Source organism: Ostrea edulis, chromosome 9 (assembly GCF_947568905.1).
Source record: "Ostrea edulis chromosome 9, xbOstEdul1.1, whole genome shotgun sequence".
In the NCBI taxonomy this organism is placed as follows: domain Eukaryota; kingdom Metazoa; phylum Mollusca; class Bivalvia; order Ostreida; family Ostreidae; genus Ostrea; species Ostrea edulis.
The window spans coordinates 37,524,569-37,545,725 of NC_079172.1; the positions used below are offsets into that span (position 1 = coordinate 37,524,569).

The following is a 21,157-nucleotide window of genomic DNA, read 5'->3' on the forward strand; positions in this document are numbered from 1 at the left end:
ACTCAGGTGACCACAGGACATTTTAGGGCATTGACCCCTCTAATAGATTCTGATCCCAAAAGGGTAAGTATAGGCACCGATTTGGGGCACGGCGGCGCCAAATATACCTTATCTAACTATATGCGATAGGGGTCTAGGTACGGCGCCTAGCGCCTAAACTAGGACTTGTGCCACTTAGGTGACCACAGGGCATTTTAGGGCATTGACCCCTCTAATAGATTCTGACCCCAAAAGGGTAAGTATAGGCACCGATTTGGGGCACGGCGGCGCCAAATATACCTTATCTAACTATATGCGATAGGGGTCTAGGTACGGCGCCTAGCGCCTAAACTAGGACTTGTGCCACTTAGGTGACCGCAGGGCATTTTAGGGCATTGACCCCTCTAATAGATTCTGACCCCAAAAGGGTAAGTATAGGCACCGATTTGGGGCACGGCGGCGCCAAATATACCCCATTTTTACTATCTAACTATATGCGATAGGGGTCTAGGTACGGCGCCTAGCGCCTAAACTAGGACTTGTGCCACTTAGGTGACCACAGGGTATTTTAGGGCATTGACCCCTCTAATAGATTCTGACCCCAAAAGGGTAAGTATAGGCACCGATTTGGGGCACGGCGGCGCCAAATATACTTTATCTAACTATATGCGATAGGGGTCTAGGTACGGCGCCTAGCGCCTAAACTAGGACTTGTGCCACTTAGGTGACCACAGGGCATTTTAGGGCATTGACCCCTCTAATAGATTCTGACCCCAAAAGGGTAAGTATAGGCACCGATTTGGGGCACGGCGGCGCCAAATATACCCCATTTTTACTATCTAACTATATGCGATAGGGGTCTAGGTACGGCGCCTAGCGCCTAAACTAGGACTTGTGCCACTTAGGTGACCGCAGGGCATTTTAGGGCATTGACCCCTCTAATAGATTCTGACCCCAAAAGGGTAAGTATAGGCACCGATTAGGGGCACGGCGGCGCCAAATATACCCCATTTTTACTATCTAACTATATGCGATAGGGGTCTAGGTACGGCGCCTAGCGCCTAAACTAGGACTTGTGCCACTTAGGTGACCACAGGGCATTTTAGGGCATTGACCCCTCTAATAGATTCTGACCCCAAAAGGGTAAGTATAGGCACCGATTTGGGGCACGGCGGCGCCAAATATACTTTATCTAACTATATGCGATAGGGGTCTAGGTACGGCGCCTAGCGCCTAAACTAGGACTTGTGCCACTTAGGTGACCGCAGGGCATTTTAGGGCATTGACCCCTCTAATAGATTCTGACCCCAAAAGGGTAAGTATAGGCACCGATTTGGGGCACGGCGGCGCCAAATATACCCCATTTTTACTATCTAACTATATGCGATAGGGGTCTAGGTACGGCGCCTAGCGCCTAAACTAGGACTTGTGCCACTTAGGTGACCACAGGGCATTTTAGGGCATTGACCCCTCTAATAGATTCTGACCCCAAAAGGGTAAGTATAGGCACCGATTTGGGGCACGGCGGCGCCAAATATACTTTATCTAACTATATGCGATAGGGGTCTAGGTACGGCGCCTAGCGCCTAAACTAGGACTTGTGCCACTTAGGTGACCGCAGGGCATTTTAGGGCATTGACCCCTCTAATAGATTCTGACCCCAAAAGGGTAAGTATAGGCACCGATTTGGGGCACGGCGGCGCCAAATATACCCCATTTTTACTATCTAACTATATGCGATAGGGGTCTAGGTACGGCGCCTAGCGCCTAAACTAGGACTTGTGCCACTTAGGTGACCACAGGGCATTTTAGGGCATTGACCCCTCTAATAGATTCTGACCCCAAAAGGGTAAGTATAGGCACCGATTTGGGGCACGGCGGCGCCAAATATACTTTATCTAACTATATGCGATAGGGGTCTAGGTACGGCGCCTAGCGCCTAAACTAGGACTTGTGCCACTTAGGTGACCGCAGGGCATTTTAGGGCATTGACCCCTCTAATAGATTCTGATCCCAAAAGGGTAAGTATAGGCACCGATTTGGGGCACGGCGGCGCCAAATATACCCCATTTTTACTATCTAACTATATGCGATAGGGGTCTAGGTACGGCGCCTAGCGCCTAAACTAGGACTTGTGCCACTTAGGTGACCACAGGGCATTTTAGGGCATTGACCCCTCTAATAGATTCTGACCCCAAAAGGGTAAGTATAGGCACCGATTTGGGGCACGGCGGCGCCAAATATACTTTATCTAACTATATGCGATAGGGGTCTAGGTACGGCGCCTAGCGCCTAAACTAGGACTTGTGCCACTTAGGTGACCGCAGGGCATTTTAGGGCATTGACCCCTCTAATAGATTCTGACCCCAAAAGGGTAAGTATAGGCACCGATTTGGGGCACGGCGGCGCCAAATATACTTTATCTAACTATATGCGATAGGGGTCTAGGTACGGCGCCTAGCGCCTAAACTAGGACTTGTGCTACTTAGGTGACCACAGGGCATTTTAGGGCATTGACCCCCCTAATGGAATTTGACCCCAAAAGGGTAAGTATAGGCACCGATTTAGGGCATGGAGGCGCCAAATATACCCTATTTTTACTATTTGACTATATGCGATAGGGGTCTAGGTACGGCGCCTAGCGCCTAAACTAGGACTTGTGCCACTCAGGTGATCACAGGGCATTTTAGGGTATTGACCCCTCTAATAGATTCTGACCCCAAAAGGGTAAGTATAGGCACCGATTTAGGGCACGGGGGCGCCAAATATACCCTATTTTTACTATTTAACTATATGTGATAGGGGTCTAGGTACGGCGCCTAGCGCCTAATCTAGGACTTGTGCCACTCAGCTGACCACAGGGCATTTTAGGGCATTGACTCCTCTAATAGATTCTGACCCCAAAAGGGTAAGTATAGGCACCGATTTGGGGCACGGGGGCGCCAAATATACCCTATCTAACTATATGCGATAGGGGTATAAATACGGCGCCTAGCGCCTAAACTAGGACTTGTGCCACTTAGGTGACCACAGGACATTTTAGGGCATTGACCCCTCTAATAGATTCTGACCCCAAAAGGGTAAGTATAGGCACCGATTTGGGGCACGGCGGCGCCAAATATACCCCATTTTTACTATCTAACTATATGCGATAGGGGTCTAGGTACGGCGCCTAGCGCCTAAACTAGGACTTGTGCCACTTAGGTGACCACAGGGCATTTTAGGGCATTGACCCCTCTAATAGATTCTGACCCCAAAAGGGTAAGTATAGGCACCGATTTGGGGCACGGCGGCGCCAAATATACTTTATCTAACTATATGCGATAGGGGTCTAGGTACGGCGCCTAGCGCCTAAACTAGGACTTGTGCTACTTAGGTGACCACAGGGCATTTTAGGGCATTGACCCCCCTAATGGAATTTGACCCCAAAAGGGTAAGTATAGGCACCGATTTAGGGCATGGAGGCGCCAAATATACCCTATTTTTACTATTTGACTATATGCGATAGGGGTCTAGGTACGGCGCCTAGCGCCTAAACTAGGACTTGTGCCACTCAGGTGATCACAGGGCATTTTAGGGTATTGACCCCTCTTATAGATTCTGACCCCAAAAGGGTAAGTATAGGCACCGATTTAGGGCACGGGGGCGCCAAATATACCCTATTTTTACTATTTAACTATATGTGATAGGGGTCTAGGTACGGCGCCTAGCGCCTAATCTAGGACTTGTGCCACTCAGCTGACCACAGGGCATTTTAGGGCATTGACTCCTCTAATAGATTCTGACCCCAAAAGGGTAAGTATAGGCACCGATTTGGGGCACGGGGGCGCCAAATATACCCTATCTAACTATATGCGATAGGGGTATAAATACGGCGCCTAGCGCCTAAACTAGGACTTGTGCCACTTAGGTGACCAGAGGAAATTTTAGGGCATTGACCCCTCTAATGGAGTCTGACCCCAAAAGGGTAAGTATAGGCACCGATTTAGGGCACGGGGGCGCCAAATATACCCTATTTTTACTATTTGACTATATGTGATAGGGGTGTAGGTACGGCGCCTAGCGCCTAAACTAGAACTTGTGCCACTTAGTTGACCACAGGGAATTTTAGGGCATTGACCCCCCTAATGGAATTTGACCCCAAAAGGGTAAGTATAGGCACCGATTTGGGGCACGGGTGCGCCAAATATACCCTAGTTTTACTATTTGACTATATGCGATAGGAGTATAAATACGGCACCTAGCGCCTAAACTAGGACTTGTGCCACTCAGGTGACCACAGGGCATTTTAGGGCATTGACCCCCCTAATGGAATTTGACCCCAAAAGGGTAAGTATAGGCACCGATTTGGGGCACGGGTGCGCCAAATATACCCTAGTTTTACTATTTGACTATATGCGATAGGGGTATAAATACGACACCTAGCGCCTAAACTAGGACTTGTGCCACTCAGGTGACCACAGGGCATTTTAGGGTATTGACCCCTCTAATAGATTCTGACCCCAAAAGGGTAAGTATAGGCACCGATTTGGGGCACGGGTGCGCCAAATATACCCTATTTTTACTATTTGACTATATGTTATAGGGGTCTTGGTACGGCGCCTAGCGCCTAAACTAGGACTTGTGCCACTTAGGTGACCACAGGGCATTTTAGGGCATTGACCCCCCTAATGGAATTTGACCCCAAAAGGGTAAGTATAGGCACCGATTTGGGGCACGGGTGCGCCAAATATACCCTAGTTTTACTATTTGACTATATGCGATAGGGGTATAAATACGGCACCTAGCGCCTAAACTAGGACTTGTGCCACTCAGGTGACCACAGGGCATTTTAGGGTATTGACCCCTCTAATAGATTCTGACCCCAAAAGGGTAAGTATAGGCACCGATTTGGGGCACGGGGGCGCCAAATATACCCTATTTTTACTATTTGACTATATGCGATAGGGGTGTAGGTACGGCGCCTAGCGCCTAAACTAGAACTTGTGCCACTTAGTTGACCACAGGGCATTTTAGGACATTGACCCCCCCTAAGAGATTCTGACCCCAAAAGGGTAAGTATAGGCAGCGATTTGGGGCACGGGGGCGCCAAATATACCCTATCTAACTATATGCGATAGGGGTTTGGTATGGCGCCTAGCGCCTAAAGTAGGATTTGTGCCACTCAAGTGACCACAGGGTGTTTTAGGGCTTTGTCCTTTTTAATAGGAATTTACCTCAAAAGGTTAAGTAGAGGCACCGTTCTGGGGCACGGAGGCCCCAAATATACATTATTTCAATGATTTTTATGGAAATTATCTCTATGACCTAAAGAAGTTTCTGGTTGTTCATATTTCATTTTTTAGAATGTATTCCTCTTAGTCCTTATTTAATTGGTTTTATTGAGAATTATGGGGAATTCTTTACTTATTTTAAACAAATGTAAATTCAGTGTATATAGAATACATGCCAACAGTTTTATTATTCGATATACCCGTCGATCTCTTTCTTTGTTACTACATGTAGAATCTGTACAATTAAGTTTCAATTCCTGGATTATACGGCGGACCAGCGCACTGCATGGAAACAACAACTTTGCAATCACCCATAGATATACGTCCATGGCCTGGAGTTGGGCGTCGATAAAGTACACCACAGTCAATGATTAAAGAGGTCTGAAAATGGACCGAGACTCGGAATCCACATGGTGGGACCCCAACAGCCCCAAATTGAGGGCGGAAAATGTTACCCCAGGCGGTCCCTTTTTTTTGGCCTGTATACCCTTTTAGTGGACCCTTCAAACATTAAGTTGTTATTAACCTTCATTATGACCCTACATGACGTAAAATTAGGAACTTTCAGGTGAGCTCAATTGTGCTTTATACCCTATGTGACCCTTTTAAGCGTTCTATGTGTTTGACTTTGTTGTTTTCTACCCGTGTATCAGCTTTCTATTCTTTAATCGCCCAATATTCAATTATTAGGGAAGTCGGAATAGGGGCCCTACTCCTGGTAGGCCCTAGGTGGTACCCCTACAGCCCCAAACTGAGGGTGGAAGATAATAGCCTAGGGGAGGGGTCCCCTTTCTTGCCTGCATAATCTTTTTGTGGACTCTTCAAAGATTAAGTTGTTATTAGCCATCATTAAGACCCTACATAAAGTAAAACTAGGAACTTTAAGGTGAGATTATTTACCCTCAGAGGCCTATGTGACCCCTTTTAAAGGTTCTATATGTTTGACTTCATTGTTCTCTAATCTTTTGTCTGTTTTGTTTTATTCCAACACCATATAGTCATTTATTAGAGAGGTCTTAAGTGGTCTCACCGTTTGGTGGCCCCAGGAGATACCCCTACAACCCCAAACCGAGGGCGGAAAATGATAGTCGTAGGGGTCCACTTCCTTGTCTGGATACTCCTTTTGTGGACTCTTCAATCATTATTTTCTTCACTGAAGCGCCGAAGGTGGCGGGGGTTAGATGCAGAAGGGGTGTTTCGGGGGACCATCCCCGAGAACCCTTAATTTTAGACTTTAAATAAATCTTCCACATACTCTATCAGAGATGCGTACAATTGCGTATCTGCCACGTAAGGGGTTAATGGACCCTTCTCCAGTTTCATATGAAAGCCAACAAAAATAATCTATCATATCTGAAATGTACACTGAAGTGATTATCAGACTGTTTGTATAATTTTCTGCCATGTAGAATATATTGTAAAACGAAACGTCCGATGGAATTATAACTAATATATATATATATATATATATATATATATATATATATATATATACAAGCACTAAAATGACCAACGACACGAACAACCAGATTGTAAGGGAAGTAACTGCAAAAATGTAGGTCTGAGTAAGTAGCTCTTAAGAATCCTCGGGTTAACTTTTCATTTCCTTTTTTTAAAATATACTTATCTATTAATAATTGCAAAGTGACATACAATAATGTTTTGATACTGAAATAAATGTTTTACAATTTCCTAAATTTTCAAACCTTGCAAATATTTGTGTCAGTATCCTTTATAGAAAATCACGTTGATTTTGAGCGTGTTTACTGGTATAAGTTTTGCTGATATAACATTTATTAATATGACATGAGTCACACTACTCTTTTGATATTGATAGGTCTGAACAGTATGGAGCGCCATATTAACATAAACTGAAATAATGGAAGATATCTTCAATTATTTGAAGATATCATCAATTCATTTGATGCGCGCAACAATTTATTAATAATTAAAGATCTCTTCAAATAATTAATGATATCTTCAATTCTGAATTATTGCTCGCATTAATTGAATTGATGATAGCAATAATTCTTCAGCTGAATTGATGCGCACTTTGATTTAATTAATGATCTCTTCAAATGAATTAATGATATCAACAATTGATGCGCTACAATTCCATTGAAGAGAGCAATAATTGATATATTGCGCGCATTAAATCAATTGATGAGAGCAATAATTGAATTGATGCGCGCATTAATTCATTTGATGAGAGCAATAATTGATTTAATGTGTTCATTAATTCTATTATTGCTCTCTTCAATCGAATTAATGATACCTTTAATTCATTTGAAGAGAGCAATAATTCTTTTAGAGAGAGCAACTATAAAATTAAAGATATCTTCAACTCAACATATCCAAAAATGAATTAATGATCTCTTTAATTGAATTGTTGCTCTCTTTTAAAGAATTGATGCGCGCATTACTTCCTTATACAAAAGCATTGTAAATAATTAAAGATATCTTCAATTGAATTAAAGAGATCATTCAATTATTTATATAGAGCTCTAAATTAATTATTGCTAGCAATATTTCTACTAAATTGATGCCCTCATCAATTGAATTGAAGAGAACAATAATTGAATTCAATTATTGCTCTTATTAATTCAATTGATGCGCGCATTAATTCATTTGATGAAAGCAATAACTGATTTAATGCGCGCATTAATTCAATTAAAGAGAGCAATAATTGAATAAGATATCTTCAATTATTTGAGTTTATGTTAATTTGGTGCTCCATAGAACAGCAGCATTGGGAAAAAAAAACAACATTGTGCGATGAAATTCCTAAATACATATCTAAATACATTATGTCCATCATCTTTCAAAACTTACTTATAATTAGGTGTACTTCATATAAATCTGTTATTTTTATATCAATATCTACATATGCTGGAAGTGCACATGTCACAAAATTCCGTGCAATGATGAATACAACGTTCTGCTAAATTTTCAAATGGAGTATCAAGAATTTCAACAATTCCGTTCTGAAATAGAAATCCTCCAGTGATTTAGAAATAACAATCTAGTACGTTGGGGAGGGGGTCATAAGTGGCGGATTTAAGGTAAATCGTGGTCTCTTGTTTAGAAAAATGTAAACAATAAAAGAAGCAGTAATTCATTCTTCTCTCAGAGCATCTCAATTTATATTTACATTTTTTGGCCAAAATAGCCATTTTGAAGATGATTTTCACATAATAGAAGATAACAAATATATAACAAGATAACAAATATATAACAAGTGCAGAATTGTTTTATTTAATTGCACAAGTGCATTATCGCATATCATGAATTTTTTTTAATTTACAGATAATTTTAACATGTAATACCCCTGTATATCAATTAAACAAATATGTACCTCTGGTTTTATGTGTGAATTAGATGACAAAAAATGGAAAGAAGATTGGAGCCATAGTCTACTCAAATATAAGTGATTGAGTGTTATTGTATTCATTTTACTAAATTAAAAAACATCCAGGTAAATGTAAAAATACGTTTGATAATAATAGTACGTGAACCAATACCAGAGTTCGATCCGGACATGACGTCACGCTACTAGACCCCTACTTTAAATTACTTTTATTGGGAGAACTTACATTTTTTCCCAAAACCCCTTAAAATTTGCGTCATTTTGTTGATTTCCCTCTATAAAAAATGACAGAAAATAGTAAAAATTTCCACATAGAAGACATATTTGAAGCCCAATGAAATCTGTAAAATCCGTAAAATCTAGGAGCTTCTTAACCCTGGACCCACTGGGGGTCTCAAAGTGCCCCCCCCCCCCCCCGACCCCTCCATCATAAAGTTGCGCCTTCTAACCCCATTTCCTGGATCCACCCCTGGTCATGCTAATAAAGTGATTGTAAAACGTGGTACTTTGCATAAAACTACTTTGGTGTTGATACATAGAATTAATACGGCATTAGTGAAAAAATCCAAATTTATTTTACATTATTAGACCTGATTAATTTTTCTCTCATTGTATGATTGAAAATATTTATGATTTTTACGTAATTCATAACAAAGACACGTGTCTGCGCCAACCATGTGGGTCCTCAAACAAGGCCTATTTCATTTCAAACATCAAACACTGGTCTATCGAGTATTCATTGAGACACGACAAATATTCGTACGAATTAATGTGCATCAGATTTGGCACGGTGTGAAAGGTATAGTTTCGCACTATAGTCCCGGTCAAGTTTCTCAAAAATAAAAATATCTCATATTTGAAGGGATATTACATGTGTAAAAATTTATAAAATAATTTTGGGAAACGTGTCAAGTATACCTGAATGGCACAAATCCTAGTTTAGGCGCTAGGCGCCGTACCTAGACCCCTATCGCATATAGTTAGATAGGGTATATTTGGCGCCCCCGTGCCCCAAATCGGTGCCTATACTTACCCTTTTGGGGTCAGAATCTATTAGAGGGGTCAATACCCTAAAATGCCCTGTGGTCACCTGAGTGGCACAAGTCCTAGTTTAGGCGCTAGGCGCCGTACCTAGACCCCTATCACATATAGTCAAATAGTAAAAATAGGGTATATTTGGCGCTCCCATGCCCCAAATCGGTGCCTATACTTACCCTTTCGGGGTCAGAATCTATTAGAGGGGTCAATACCCTAAAATGCCCTGTGGTCACCTGAGTGGCACAAGTCCTAGTTTAGGCGCTAGGCGCTGTACCTAGACCCCTATCACATATAGTCAAATAGTAAAAATAGGGTATATTTGGCGCCCCCGTGCCCCAAATCGGTGCCTATACTTACCCTTTTGGGGTCAGAATCTATTAGAGGGGTCAATACCCTAAAATGCCCTGTGGTCACCTGAGTGGCACAAATCCTAGTTTAGGCGCTAGGCGCCGTACCTAGACCCCTATCGCATATAGTTAGATAGGGTATATTTGGCGCCCCCGTGCCCCAAATCGGTGCCTATACTTACCCTTTTGGGGTCAGAATCTATTAGAGGGGTCAATACCCTAAAATGCCCTGTGGTCACCTGAGTGGCACAAGTCCTAGTTTAGGCGCTAGGCGCCGTACCTAGACCCCTATCACATATAGTCAAATAGTAAAAATAGGGTATATTTGGCGCTCCCATGCCCCAAATCGGTGCCTATACTTACCCTTTCGGGGTCAGAATCTATTAGAGGGGTCAATACCCTAAAATGCCCTGTGGTCACCTGAGTGGCACAAGTCCTAGTTTAGGCGCTAGGCGCTGTACCTAGACCCCTATCACATATAGTCAAATAGTAAAAATAGGGTATATTTGGCGCCCCCGTGCCCCAAATCGGTGCCTATACTTACCCTTTTGGGGTCAGAATCTATTAGAGGGGTCAATACCCTAAAATGCCCTGTGGTCACCTGAGTGGCACAAATCCTAGTTTAGGCGCTAGGCGCCGTACCTAGACCCCTATCGCATATAGTTAGATAGGGTATATTTGGCGCCCCCGTGCCCCAAATCGGTGCCTATACTTACCCTTTTGGGGTCAGAATCTATTAGAGGGGTCAATACCCTAAAATGCCCTGTGGTCACCTGAGTGGCACAAGTCCTAGTTTAGGCGCTAGGCGCCGTACCTAGACCCCTATCACATATAGTCAAATAGTAAAAATAGGGTATATTTGGCGCTCCCATGCCCCAAATCGGTGCCTATACTTACCCTTTCGGGGTCAGAATCTATTAGAGGGGTCAATACCCTAAAATGCCCTGTGGTCACCTGAGTGGCACAAGTCCTAGTTTAGGCGCTAGGCGCTGTACCTAGACCCCTATCACATATAGTCAAATAGTAAAAATAGGGTATATTTGGCGCTCCCGTGCCCCAAATCGGTGCCTATACTTACCCTTTTGGGGTCAGAATCTATTAGAGGGGTCAATACCCTAAAATGCCCTGTGGTCACCTGAGTGGCACAAGTCCTAGTTTAGGCGCTAGGCGCCGTACCTAGACCCCTATCGCATATAGTTAGATAGGGTATATTTGGCGCTCCCGTGCCCCAAATCGGTGCCTATACTTACCCTTTTGGGGTCAGAATCCATTAAAGGGGTTAATGCTCTAAAATGCCCTGTGGTCTCCTGAGTGGCACAAGTCCTAGTTTAGGCGCTGGGCGCCGTATATTGAGAAGACTTTTTTGTCGGGTTCGTTATACGTACGTTTTCTAAGCGATAAATATTAGGAAAAATCCTTATTGGTCGCTAGCTTATTGTTCGCTAGCTTGACTTAGGCTTTAGGATTCTTGATCATGTAAGAAATTATACTTTGTTTTGTCAAATGTGTGGCATAATCATGTTATTTGATTCGCAGATCTTTAATATACAGTTTATTCCGTCTCCCCCACCATCACCCTACAAGGTTGTTTTAATTTATACTTATTTCACCTGTGCCATATGCAAATGTTTGAAAATTTGCAAATGTTTGAAAATTTGCATATTCCTATAGTAATTTAACGGAATAAACCAAATTAAAGAGCAAATAACTCTTACACTTTATCGCGAATCAAATAACATGATAATGCCAAATGTGTTTGTTCGGTCGTAATACTTGGTTTTGAAATCTAATCAATTAAAAATATACATTGAAGGAATGTACTATCATTGTATGGGTAATATGTTTTACGGCGTGACCGTGTTTGAGGGCGAAGCAAAAAAGTTTTGGCATTAGTATCTCTATCCAAAACAGGACAAAAACAACCCGAAGTTAACACGAGGACAGAGCTGTATCAAAGCATCCTTTTTGGACATTTGATCCGCCTATATATTGAATGCGGGAAATATAACGCAATTGATGTAAACAGTACATTGTGACGTCATATTCAGCGTCGTTATTTAGCAAATTTACAAACATAGCATTTGAACCACAACAAAAAACATGGCGTTAATCGTGGAGTGATTATGTATGATGAAGAAAATAAGATTTACATGCTTTTACGGATTTTATGTAACATCTCAGAACAACGTGAACTAGGGTAGACGAGATTTAAAATGGAGGAATACATGTCCACGCGTTAATATTCGAATCAACACCATTGATACCCAAACTTCCACCAGAGTTCGTTTGCTCACAAACCAAACTCTTCCACTTAGGCATTATGGGATAGCGATTTCTTAGGCCGCGTATACTGTGACGTCACTGTAGAATGACGAAAAAACATAACGTCAAACGTAAACAACTTTCAAAACAAGAAGGGAAACATCAAGTTCATTACTTTACACAATAATTTGAACAGAGTCTCCCTACTTTTGAATGATCTTTTGATCATTTTATGTTTAAAATAAAATCCATACTTTTATATTAATGCTCTTAATATCAATATTTTCAAACTTTTAACTGCGAACTACTTCTTTAGTGTTATTTGCCTGCGTGATAATCGCGGACTCACATTATACAAATCTGTATATTGTACTGCGTCACATAGGAGAGGTCTATTCGTAGGTGACGTAATGAGGCCTCGACGGGGAGTTTGCATTGATACCAAACTTTTCAAGTTCCATAGGTATGGTTTAATTTTTCTATATTTTCCTTTTAAACATGTATATACGTGTTACCTATAGGGAGAGCTCCGCCCTCTATAAAGTAGGAAACTGAAATGAGTGAATGAATTTACAAAGGAAACTAATTTCTTGATAAAAAGTGCATACAATTAATCAGTGTTAATAACAAAAATAATATGTCTTACGACGTGACTGTGTTTGAAAGCGAAGCAAACAATATTGGCATTAGTATCTAGATCCATAACAGGACAAATAATATCCCGAAATATTAGCTCTTCATTGAACGTGGGAAACTCTATGCAACTGATGTAAACAGTGCATTGTGACGTCATATTTAGCGTCAGTGTTTAGCAAATACACTAACATAGACATGGCACAATCGCGTTAACTAATTGAGGATTGATTATACATGATTCAAAAAATAAGATTTGCATGCTTTTATGGATTTTATGTAACATCTCAGAACGACGTGAACTAGGGTAGACGAGATTCAAAATGGAGAAATACATGTCCACGCGCTAATATTCGAATCGACACCATTGGGACCAAAATTTTCAAGTTCCATAGGTATGGTTTAATTTTTCATTAGTTTTCTATATTTTCCTTTTAAACATGTATATACGTGTTACCTATAGGGAGAGCTCTGCTCTGCTCTCACGGCCCTTTGGGCCATGAGAGGGCTTCGCCCTCTATTATTATTTTAGGAATTACAATGGGCGAAGCCTTCTCACGGCTCAAAGGGCGGAGGTCCCTCTATGGATAACACATATTCATGTATGCATTTTAAAAAGGAAAATACAGAAACTAATGAAAAATTAAACCATATACCTATGGAACTTGAAAATTTTAGTCTAATACTGGCAAGTGGCGTCGATTCGAATACAGGCTCGTGGACGTATTTTTCCATCTTAAATCTCATGTTCACGTCGTTCTGAGATGTTACATAAAATCTGTAAAAGCATGTAAATCAATTTATATTTTCGTAATCATGATTTGTTTTACGTTGTGACTGTTTGAGGGCGAAGCAAAAAGTATTGGCATTAGAAAGGACAAAAAACAACCCAAAGTTAGCACGAGGACAGAGCTTTATTAAAGCTTCCTAATTTTGGACATTTGATCCGCCTATATATTGAACGCAGGAAACATAACATAATTGATGTAAATAGTGCATTGTGACGTCATATTCAGCATTGGTATTTAGCAATTTTACAAAAACAATCACATTAATCGAGGAGTGATTATATATATGATTAAGAAAATAAGATTTACATACTTTTGCGGATTTTATGTAACATCTCAGAACAACGTGAATTAGGGTAGGCAAGATTCAAAATGGAGAAATGCATTTCCACGCGCTAATATTCGAATCGACGCCATTGGGACCAAAATTTTCAAGTTCCATACTATTAGGTATGGTTTAATTTTTTCATTAGTTTTCTATATTTTCCTTTTAAACATGTATATACATGTTAACTATAGGGAGAGCTCCGCTCTCATGGGCTGTAGGGCCATAAGAGGGCATTGCCCTCTATAATCACACCTCTATTAACGCAATTGTGCCATGTCTTTTATGTTTGTGAATTTTGCTAAACACTGATGCTGAATATGATGTCACAATTCATTGTATGTACATCAATTGTGTTATATTTCCCGTGTCCAATGAATAGGCAGATCAAATGTCTAAAGTTAGGATGCTTTAATAGACCTCTGTCCTCACACGTTAGGTGCTAACTTTGGGATATTTTTTGTCCTGTTATTGATATTGATACTAATGCGATTACTTTTTACCTTGCCCTTATAAAAGGTCACCCACGCCTTAAGACATATTATCAATGTTGATCAGGATCGGTACTTTTCTCTCTCGTTTAATATATGTATAAAAGAAAACACTGAAAGTCTAATTATAAAACTGTGTGTACAATACAATGGAAATCTAATTATAAAACTGTGTGTACAATACAATGGAAATCTAACTATAAAACTGTGTGTACAATACAATGGAAATCTATACTATAAAACTGTGTGTACAATACAATGGAAATCTAACTATAAAACTGTTTGTACAATACAATGGAAATGCCATCGCATTAACCACACATCATCACGTGATAAAATATTAAAAATAATCATGGTACATTATATAAGAGAGGGAGAGAGATTGCTGCAATATAAGTACACATGCTGTTTGTTTTTGTTCATATATTATTTTTTGTTCCATTCAAAAAAAATATTCATTCATTTACTTCTATATGTATGTTTACATCGTATATGCTTTTTAAGTAACTCTTCTTAATATTCTTTCAGCTGACAAACACTCCATGGAAGGCTGCTAAACACTCTGTGGAAGGCTGTCTCGCACTCCATGAAAGACTGAGTATCCCTGTTATTAGAAGTTACATTTATCATGCTTATAAATTTCTGTGACAGCCGACTTTATCCCAAAATAAGTTGTGATAAAGTGACCAGGGATGGACATGAGGTGGAGAATTTGATTTCGAATGACTGGTCACAGAGACAGCGGGGTTTTCTGGGAGAACACTTCATCAGACCCCCTGTGACTGTTACCCTATCATTTCCTTGTAACATTGAGATAAAGTGTATTGTTATAAATCCCTGTGTGAGTGCCCAGAGGTCATCTGGATTAGAAATCTACAGTAGGAGTAACCAGGTGACATCCAGACCGGGTCCACTCTGGGAACACGTTCCTCAAATCCCATCAAAGGAAAAAAATGCATATGAATTCATAGCTAGTGCAGTGTTTACCCCTATTGGAAAAGTGCAACTTTCAGACCCAGGAATTGTATATTTTGAAAATCGATTATTTCAGCATAAATCTGCAAATGAAAAGGAGCAAATTCCTAAGTCACAGTGTCAACACATCATTGAACTACGGGGCAGAAATTTGAGGGCATTAAATTTTGTAAGTGACCTTAATATCCGGGTTACAAGAACAGCATCAGGACAATCTGTTGCGATTAAAAATATCGAAGTCTGGGGTCAACCTTCGAAATCAGTTCCAAAGCCACTCAGAGATAAAATAGAAAATCTGTTTTGTGAAAGTGCTTTACCCAATGTAGTGGATACAAATATACAAAGAAGCATTTCTATGACCCAGACTGCAGACAGAAAGTCAACAGCAGAGATTTGTGTTCAGACATCGAATGAGCTCATACATTTAGAGAACGGAATGGAAGTCCCAGAGGATTTTGTCGATTGTATTACATGTGAGATTATGACTGTACCAATGCTGTTACCATGTGGTAAAAATATTGACCAATCCACTTTAGAGAGACACAATTCAGTAGAGGCATCATGGGGTCGACTGCCCAGTGACCCCTTTACAGGAGTTACTTATAATGACCAAAATAAGCCATTGCCAAACACACCTCTGAAAGTTCGTCTGGATAAATTTTTGCTTGAAAATAGTCTACAGCTTCAGCATATACCAAAAACTCTAGGCCGATACTCAGATAATTGTTCTGCTTACCAGAAAAATGGACCTAATTTAAGTAGGCTAGTTGAAAGTCATGAAAACATTTCTAGGTGTAGGGCAGACAATATCGTGAATGACCAAGGTGAGTCTGCCATGAATGAAATACTTCAGATTAGGAAGAGAAAGAAAGTATGTTTACATTCTGATATCAAGGACAAGCGGAACAGAAAAACAGAGCCATCGATTCCTGGAAGTGATGCATCAGAGAACTGTCACAGTGATTTAAATATTATAGATCTTACAAAAGATGACATGACATCGGTTACCATGGTAACAGGAAAGGGTCAGTCTGTGTCATTAAAGACAAAATCTCATGAGGAGGAATTAAAGGAGAGCATCGACTCGGCATTCAGTGCTGTTCTGAGCCAGTTACCGTCCTTCACAAAATCAGAACGGAATGTTGAAGACGAAGCTGGGCCTTCATCAGTGGTTAGGCATTCTCAGAGCCACTGTTCAAACTGTGAGGGGCAGTGTGGCTCCATGTACAGGGCCCCATGTGGCCATCTGTTCTGTAGGAAATGTGTGCTGAAAGATACCAACAGGTGCTCCGTGGTGTTGGATAAAATGTGTCAGAAGTCTTGGAAATCAAGTGAAATCTGTAAGGTTCATTAGATAACAATACTCAGCAGGAGTTCAAATGAAATTTACCAGACAACTTGATATTCACATTTTCTATCTGTGATACTGCTTTATGCAACAATTATCAAGGAGATTTATATGATCTGTTTGATTGAGCTCGGTAGCTTTGTCTATAAATGTTCATTAAAGGTAATTGCAATTAGTACAAGTTGTATGGTTGAACAAAGTTTGTGAAAAACTGCTTTCCTCTTCAGTTACTCCCCCATTCCCCCAATCGTTTTCCTGTGGTCATTTAGAATCCAGTGAGCTTATCTGGTTAGAAAGAGTTATCAATTGAATAGAGGCTCTACATAAATTGTGTAACATTCATGGCCCATAGATCATGGGTTCTGACTGCGGGATGGGGCTCATAGAATCTATAGAAATTGTCTTCTTAAGTTCTGAATATCCTGCTCAAAATAGGTGCTTGTAGTGATACATGTAAGGTACATGTGAACTTGTGAAAATCATGACCAGGGGTTCAGGCTCAAGGAAAGGAGTTCATAATGTGAAAATGCAATTCATCTTTACATATCTTCTTCTCTAAAGCGTCTCGCACACAAACCAAGTACATAGTTACAATGAACATGAAGACCTGTAGTATATTGTGAAAGTCAGAACCCGTGGCTTGTGGTTCTGGTTCCAGAATGGGACTCTGTGGCTCATAATCTGAAAATGCATTGTGCTCTTCTATCCTGAACATGACTTATGACAATGAATACCACATGCATGTTTGAATCCTACTTGTTTCCTGTGGACTCTTTAGCCGCTTGACAAAAAGTTATCAATCTTCGAAGCTCCGCCTGTCCATAAACTTTTAAATATTTTTTTATTCTCCAGAACCACAGGACTAATTTCAGAAAAAACTTGCCACAAAGCATGCATGCTTGGGTAGAGAGGATTCAAGTTAGTTCAAATGAAGTGCCACACCCATTTTTGAAGTAGATAAGATGATTAGAATTGGTAAAAAAAGTGGCATATTTCAAAAATGAAGACTCATCTTGCCAATTTCAATCAAATTTGGCACAATTCATACTTTGGGAAATGAATTAAGTAGCGAGATCAAAAGATTGATGTTGGATAAAAATCTAAATTCAAATAGTTAGAGGGAAGGAGAGTAAAAACTGTCAGTTTCTGTCATCCGACATTGATTACACTTTAGTGGAAAAGCGTCTGTTAAAAACCACATAATATTACATTTCAATGAACATTTAATAATTTTAATGTACACCTTTATTTGTGAATAAACAGTAGAATAGGTATACAGAGTGTTATTTATAATTGTATGTTTTTACTTGTTAATCGATTAGTTTCAACATTCATCATATTTAGTTTTAAGGGGGGGGGGGGGGTCTTGGTGAAAACTTTGTGAATTTAGTTTTTTGTCAGACATTGAACTTTTGATCTCATCCCTAAGTGTATTCAAATGAAGGACCTGATGTTCACTCCAAAGGGGAGATAATCAAGAAAAGGTAACAAGAGGCCCACAGGCCTTATCTGTCACCTAAGTATTAGTTAAAAATATCACTAGTCCCAAGGGCTATGAAATCTAGCAAAAAAAATTCCTGTTCTGCATATCTAAGCTAAATTCTAATATTCAGCAACAGTATATATAAATCAAGATGTGTTCTTAAAACTTAAATCAACATAATGACTAATTTGGACCCATTCTAGACAAAAGCCTGGGGTTGGGGAAATTAACAGTTTTGGTACATGGACCACAGGCACTTATTACTATTAATTTTATTTTTTGACCAAAAAACATTTTTTTCTGATCCATGCCCCAAGTGCCTGTGACATGGACATCTTTTTCTGCTTTTCCTAAATATGTAGTTAGTTTTTATACCAAATCAGCAAACTCTTTCGTTTGATAAAGCCAATATAATCATTATAGTAATTTTGGCACTCCCTGATACTAAAACCCATATCCCTAGAATCATGAAATTTACAATTTTGGCAAAGGACTACCTCGTCTCCTTTAAAATTTCTATTTATAGGTTTCAATTTAGTATCAATAGCAAAAGTAATTGCATAGTAATGTAGAGCATTTACAATTTTGGTAGAGGCCTTCCTGCTCTATATCACTATACAAATACTTTTTCTAACAGAGAGATTTCTTTAAAATTGGTCAATTTTTTTTTAGTTTTTGCCTTGCCCCTTAAAAGCCCCCGGGGTGCAAAAGTCCTGAAATTTACAATTATGTCCCCTTTGTCCTAGCTACAGAACTGTATAGCTCTCTGAAAACATATTTGTCCAAATTTGAAAGAATTAGAATGGTATTAATCAAGAAGTTAAAAATGTTTGATAATTGTTAACGGATGAGGATGGATGCTAACGTTGCTGTACCCGGAAGTAATAAAAACGAAAGTGAAACCAAACGAGACTTACAGACCCTATATTGCGATAGGTCACCTGAGTTTATTCAGGAAGATGCCTAGATGTAGGATGTGTAATTTAAAAATCTGTTTTTCAAAAGCACCGGACCAGAAAAGTTGAAAATGACATGAAAGCTTATACTGACATAGTGTAAAAATCTTTAATCCCTGACGTAGAGAGGGGCTACAATAGGGGATCAAAGTTTTACGTGGGGGTATACATACATAGAAGAAGAAAATCTTTTTTCAAGAGCAACAGGGCCATCATTTGTCATATCAATATACAAGCATTGTCAGGAAGTGCAGATTCAAGTTTGTTCACTTTGTAGTCCCTGTGGGTAGGGTAGGGCCACAATAGGGGATCAAAATTTTACATGGGAATGGGGAAAAAACTAGTCTAAATGACAGCAAACTATGTCTACTGTCTCTGCTCCCACGTAAGTTATAAGTATATCCCCCCACCCTCTTTGAAGAACAATACTATACGTGCTTCTTGGTGGGCTTGGTGTAAAATGCCGATTCTGGACCCTCCAAAATGGAGAGAGGGTGGAGCCTCTTGTCATAAGATATTGTCAGGGGTGGGGGCTTTTAAAGTGAATTTCAACACGTGGCTTATTCTGTCATTTCAATTCCCGACATCTTTGCTGTCTGGAATGTTTGTGGCTAAAATATAAAGTTTCCAAAACAAAACATATAGTCCTTTGAAGCTCCCTATAAACTAAAAACAAAGACTGAACGCATCTACGCTAAATAGATCTATGACCTACCCCCTTATTAATCTCTATCTGACAAGCATTGTTGCTGGAACAGTAGACTTAATTATAATGGGTTGTACACATGTATATGGTTAATCATGTTTGCAGTGTTTTATCATTCTTACTAATTCGAGCAGAAATGAAGGTATTTTCAAAATCTAAAATATGCAAATAGCAATACATATTTAGATAAAAATACCTATATATGGCCATGTGTGAGAGAATATATACCACACATACTGAGAATGATTTAATAGGATTGGAAATGTTTTGGGGGAGTAGTTGTCATTGTCATTATCTTAATAATTAAGATAGGTTCAATTCAATTACACCTATCTTCAATTCTTTTATACCTATCTTTAATTCATGGTATTTGTACCTATCTTCAGTTCTGTTATATTCCTATCTTCAAATCACTTGTACCTATCTCCAAATGAATTAAAGATAGGTATAACTGAATTAAACCTATCTTCAATTTATTTGATGATAGGTACAATTATTTGAAGATGGGTTCAAATATTTGAATATATGTTAATTTGGCGTTCCATATGAACTGGGACAAAAAGATTGAAAATTAATATGTATACCATACTTCGTGTGCTTGTGTTGACAAGAGGCATCACCCTCTCTCCATTTTGAAAACTCCAGAGTCAGTATTTTACACCAAGTATGATTGATGTAATGTCCTTTTAACATTATTATAAATACATGTATACAGTTTACTGTATGATTTAAAGTCGTGCAAGCAGAAAAGATCATGGTATCGAGTGTTATTTTAAACTCTTATTTATCGAGTGTTGCATTCGTCAAAACTGCCTCGACAAATCTCGCTGAGATTAAATTATATACCAAATTGTCCACTAAGCAAAATTAAATGCAAGTCCGTTTTAACATAGATCGATACCTGTGAGCTGAAAAAAATATTGGTGTTGTGAAATTTTTAAAATTTGTGCTTATAGGAAACGAAATTCGGAAGCAACGGTTTAAGGGAACGATACTTCAAATCACTTCATTTCTAATTTTACACACAGAGGGAAAATCTATTGTAAGTAATTAATCATCTTAATAGGACCAAACAGCATAGGTTTGAGGAAAACAATGTGCTCTACGTTAGCTACCAATTCGAGAGGCTCATCACTCGTTTCATTATACAAATTTTCCTTTTTGGAACCGCTAAGCGAATGAGGAA

General features: G+C 39.6%; 1 protein-coding gene across 3 annotated transcripts; it reads left to right on the forward strand.

Annotated features, from left to right (window-relative positions):
• Positions 1–11,431: 11,431 nt before the first annotated feature.
• Positions 11,432–17,040, forward strand: LOC125657586 (RING finger protein 37-like). Of its 3 annotated transcripts, XM_048888257.2 has the most exons (3): positions 11,432–11,480; positions 12,669–12,729; positions 15,032–17,040. In XM_048888257.2, the coding sequence occupies exon 3, from the start codon at positions 15,132–15,134 to the stop codon at positions 16,830–16,832; it is 1,701 nt and encodes a 566-aa protein (XP_048744214.1). In that variant the 5' UTR covers positions 11,432–11,480; positions 12,669–12,729; positions 15,032–15,131; the 3' UTR covers positions 16,833–17,040. The 3 variants fall into 3 exon arrangements, with proteins under 3 accessions (XP_048744214.1, XP_048744215.1, XP_056005070.1); XM_048888258.2 differs by lacking the exon at positions 12,669–12,729 and having other exon boundaries at positions 11,435–11,480; XM_056149095.1 differs by lacking the exons at positions 11,432–11,480; positions 12,669–12,729 and adding an exon at positions 13,197–13,294.
• Positions 17,041–21,157: the final 4,117 nt, after the last annotated feature.